The 4,520-nt window shown below is 30.7% G+C and overlaps 1 protein-coding gene across 1 annotated transcript in view; it reads right to left on the reverse strand.

Annotated features, from left to right (window-relative positions):
* Nucleotides 1-4,520, reverse strand: part of LOC106473443 — a 48,001-nt gene that overhangs the window by 22,846 nt on the left and 20,635 nt on the right. The window contains exons 6-7 of the mRNA XM_022401882.1: nucleotides 3,704-3,752; nucleotides 681-949 (exon numbers count right to left, since the gene is read on the reverse strand). Coding sequence (XP_022257590.1) covers nucleotides 681-949; nucleotides 3,704-3,752 — 318 coding nt within the window. The remainder of the gene's footprint in view (nucleotides 1-680; nucleotides 950-3,703; nucleotides 3,753-4,520) is intronic.

The following is a 4,520-nucleotide window of genomic DNA, read 5'->3' on the forward strand; positions in this document are numbered from 1 at the left end:
TTTTTTTTTTCTGTCCCACTCTCTGACACCAATTTGTTACATCTCCGTTTGTTAATTAACTTTCCGTAACTTCGTTCCGACGAAACTTTAGTGACACAAGTCCTTACTTAATAAAACTGGTTTATTCTTTCTGAATATAACTTCACGATACACTTATTTTCAACAGTTGCTCTTTCACAAACGTTTTAACAACGAATGTTAACTTCAACAATACGTCTCTCTCTGACTGCAGTTCAATTACTCATTACCTACACACACATTATCACGTCACGTTGTCCCCTCTTATATATACCAGACTACCCTATATCTAGTAAATGCTAGAGCAGTCGCCAAGGTACAGGATAGTTCTAGAAACGTGGCGTGACACTAGTCATGTGACCTCGCTGACGCAACTGTACATTTGATGCCCTTCAGGATATGTTCTTTTGAAATCGTAATCATTTTGGGGGTTACTGTTTGTTACATACGTAGTTGTTAAGCAAAAGTTGGAGAATAAGGAATGCTAAATGAGGTTAATTGTTTAATCACTTTCAAAGGCTCACACCAGAGGCTTTAATACCCATGAAGGATGTATACGTGGAGCTGCTTAGTGGAACAATAATTTTAAAACATTATATTTAAACTTATTTTAAATCCACATAATAAAATTGTTACACTTCAATTTTTATTTTCCTACACACCTTGTTCTTTAGAGAGCCGATGATGGATTAGAGGCAAGGAATTTTCCTGCTGCACGTTTTCTAAACACTCAGAGTTTTGTTTTTGTACATTAGATAAAAGATAAAATGGATTACTATGACAATTTGTTTCTTCCTTTCCCTCATCCATCCAAAAGTTCTCTTTTTTTGTTCTTTCATCTATTAAACAGCATCCTCGTTTTATATTCTGAGTTTGGGTTTCTCCTTGGCCATTTTGTATAGGAGACCACTGTCCAGTGTTGTTTTCAATTCTGCACAAGTTTTAGAGCAAAAAAAGAAATGAAAGATGAATTTCGTAAAAATTAATTAAATAATAAAATTCAAAGTTATTTACAAGTGGGTGGGGATGGGTGTTCAAAATTATGATAACAAAACTGTTTACACGTGTTTCAGAAAGACTCTGCTACAATGACCAGCAAAATTCTATTTGATACCAGACAGAAAAAAGTTAACAGGTTTCAAACTAAATGTTAATAAATCTTTTATCACACTTTTTCAGATGCTCATGGGCTAGTTTCCAATAATGACTTATTTATTTTTCATATGCTGAAAAATAAAATGTTGAGTGTACTGGAAAATAAAATGATTTTTTATGATATTGTTTATTCAAATCATGACACGTAATAACTCAAAAACACAGTAAATGACAATGCACACAAAATGTGCAATTCAACCTGACGCTGTGCACCACACTTGACCTCATGTTATTATAGTACTGTTGTAACACTGTTGATATATCTTATAAACAAAATCTAACTGAACAGAAAACTGGGAGAATGTGGTATATGTAATATATAGAATATTATTCTAAAAGTATTTTACTAAAAGCACATTGAACAATATTTTTCCCTTGTGGATGACACTTTGCAACAAAAGAATTATAATTACATCGAGATAAACTGTATTTGTACTCAACTAATAAATGTATTAGCAAGCTTAAATTTTATTAGTTTAAAGTTGGCAGCACAAACTAGAAAGTTGTATTCATTGTTAAAATGATAAATGAAACAACCTATTATTCCAGAAAACATAATTGGTTATATTTAACCCTTTCACTGCTGGAAGCGACTATAGGCGATGGAAGATTAACTGTTTTTGACAGCGAAGATCGAATTTTCTCTAAAGCCATCACCCCCCCCCCACAAGCTTGAATCAATCCCCAGACACCAGGTATGTTGATATTTGGGAGTGTGAGCGGGAAACACAAGTATAAACAATCCCTCAGCTGATGCCCCAGCCAGCAGATGACATGAAGCACCCGCGCCACCCATGCACAAAGATGTCACATTTTCTCCATGTTTTTATCATAATTTCTGTTATTTATTGACACCTTAAATCAAGACATATAATATAAGCATGTCTTATATATCATAATGCATAACACAGCAAAATATGCTGCTAATTTATGATGTTTTTTGATGGAGAAATGACATTGGTTGGGGATTAACCATGAAGTCTAATTATGTGGTGAAAGGGTTAAGCCAACATTTCATCATTACGGCTTCGTTGAAACAAACAAGACACTTGCTAACTGATTTAGGCTTATATAAATGATTTTTTGCAACAATCTTTTGTATAAGCCTAAATCAGTTGGTAAGTGTCTTGTTTACCTTGATGAAGCTATAACGGCAAAATGTTGGCTTAAATAAAGCTAACTGTTTTCTGGAGTAACAGGTCATGTTTTATTTATCTCTAACAAACTTAAAATTTGAAGAAAAATCCATATTAATTTCTACTTCAATTTTGAGTGTATAAATTGTTTTCCAAAATGTAACCAGTTAAGTAAAATTTGTTATGGCCTCACAGCTCACAAAGAAACAAGCTGTATTACTACAAAAGTCGTTGATTTGAAATTTTTGAAGGGACATTTTCTTATGTTGTAAGCTATATTTTTCAATCTTAAATGTTTGCTAGAGAGTGCATGAAGTTAAGATTAAGTAAGTTTATAAAACTAGTCCTAGAATACATTGAACATTTGTGAATACTAGTGATTGCAAAACTTTTAGAAAAGTGTCTAAAAACAAGGCTACATTATAAATTTGAGAATCAGTGAAGCATTGAGTCAGTTTTCAGTTAGAAGAGTGCCAGTCATCCAGTAAAGTATTTAGTTGTCAGTTAGCTTAGTGGTTGAAAAGCTAGTGAAGTATTCAGGTTAGTGTTAGTTACTTGATTGATAAATTGTGAAATTAGACTAGCTAAGTTAATTTGTACATACATTGTAGTACAATTAGCAAGTAAATTTCTTTTGTAAGTGACAATGTTATTTGTGATTTAGGGCCTACAACTGTGCACAAGGGATAGTATACTGTTTCAAATTAAATAAACTAATTTATTATCATTAACTGGACTGCAGGTGGCCTTATTTTTACCAAATCCTTTAGAACCAACCCCCCCCAAATTAAAAAAACAATTACATTTGAAATATTTAGAATTATTTAAAAACTAACTTAGCAATAAAAATGTGAATAAGGAACCTCATAATATTTATCAGCATAACTAATTAGTTTTGTTTTTTACAATTTTCATTTAATAATTGTTATGTGCTCAGAACTTTAAATTATGCTTTTTGATGGAGAATATATGAACAAAACTTTGTTGTTTGTTAATCCCAACTTTGATCATAATTTAGAAAATTCTTACATTTAGTTTAAATGACTGTTAAAAAGGATTTATATATAAAAAAAATCATATACAATGGATACAGTTGAAGTTATTTTGCACGTAAAAGGAAAGACATAGCAATATATAATGACCACAAACTCTGCAAATATGAATATTTCTAAACAATGACAGTTTGTCATTCTTAATTTGCAATTGTTTTTTAAAACAATCACTTAGTTCAATTAATTAAAGAATAATTTTTAATGCTCTCTGTAGTTTGATTCATTATCTCAGAATGTTCAAAAAATTAAATTATTATGATTCTTCAGACATCAATTCTGAAAGGTCAGATTTCTTCTTGTGAAATCTGACAGAATAATTGCTGTAAAGGGGTTCCTACTCACTTGTTATCTATTTCAACTTTTCTTTCATCACCCTCCGTGGAATTCAGATCTTGAAAGACACAAATAATACTTTATAATTATATATATGAAATACACACAAAACTATAACTACTAATCAAATCAATCCAAAAGCAACTGCTTCTTTCATTCACTCAGTAGAATGCAAGTTTCCTGAGATTATCACTTTTGTGTAACTGGTTAGATTATATTCTACTCAGGTCAATGCAAGACTTTACACGTACATTCTTGTTCACAATTTAAATCCTTGAGTCTTAACACATACATTCTTGTTCACAATTAAAATCCTTGAGTCTTAACACATACATTCTTGTTAAGAATTATATTCCCATTAAGTGTTTTTTGATTCTCTTATATCTTGAAATAAAATCAATGATGGATATCAGACAATACTTTCATTATTGCTGCTGAAAAGTTGCAACTGATATTGGCTTTAAAAGAAAATAGTAACTGTATACAAATGAATAAAAAACTTTTAAATTAGTATATTCATCCCATGTATTAATCTTTGATTCTTCGACGATACTTTGTTGTGTGGTACGTAGGGTAATATATTCTAATGTTACATTTAATGTATTCCTTTCAAGAATCAATTTTTGATGATACTTTGTTGTGTGGTATGTAGGGTAATATATTTCTTCCAAGAATCAATCTTTGATGATACTTTGTTGTGTGGTATGTAGGGTAATAAAAGTTCAAAAAGATTTGAAAATAGAAAAATTTAACCTTAAAATTAAAATTTTTCACCTAGTTATTGGATATGTTTCATTTTCAATCTGGAATTATGTGTGTTTACTTA

This window comes from Limulus polyphemus, unplaced genomic scaffold (genome assembly GCF_000517525.1).
Source record: "Limulus polyphemus unplaced genomic scaffold, Limulus_polyphemus-2.1.2 Scaffold6178, whole genome shotgun sequence".
In the NCBI taxonomy this organism is placed as follows: Eukaryota; Metazoa; Arthropoda; class Merostomata; order Xiphosura; family Limulidae; genus Limulus; species Limulus polyphemus.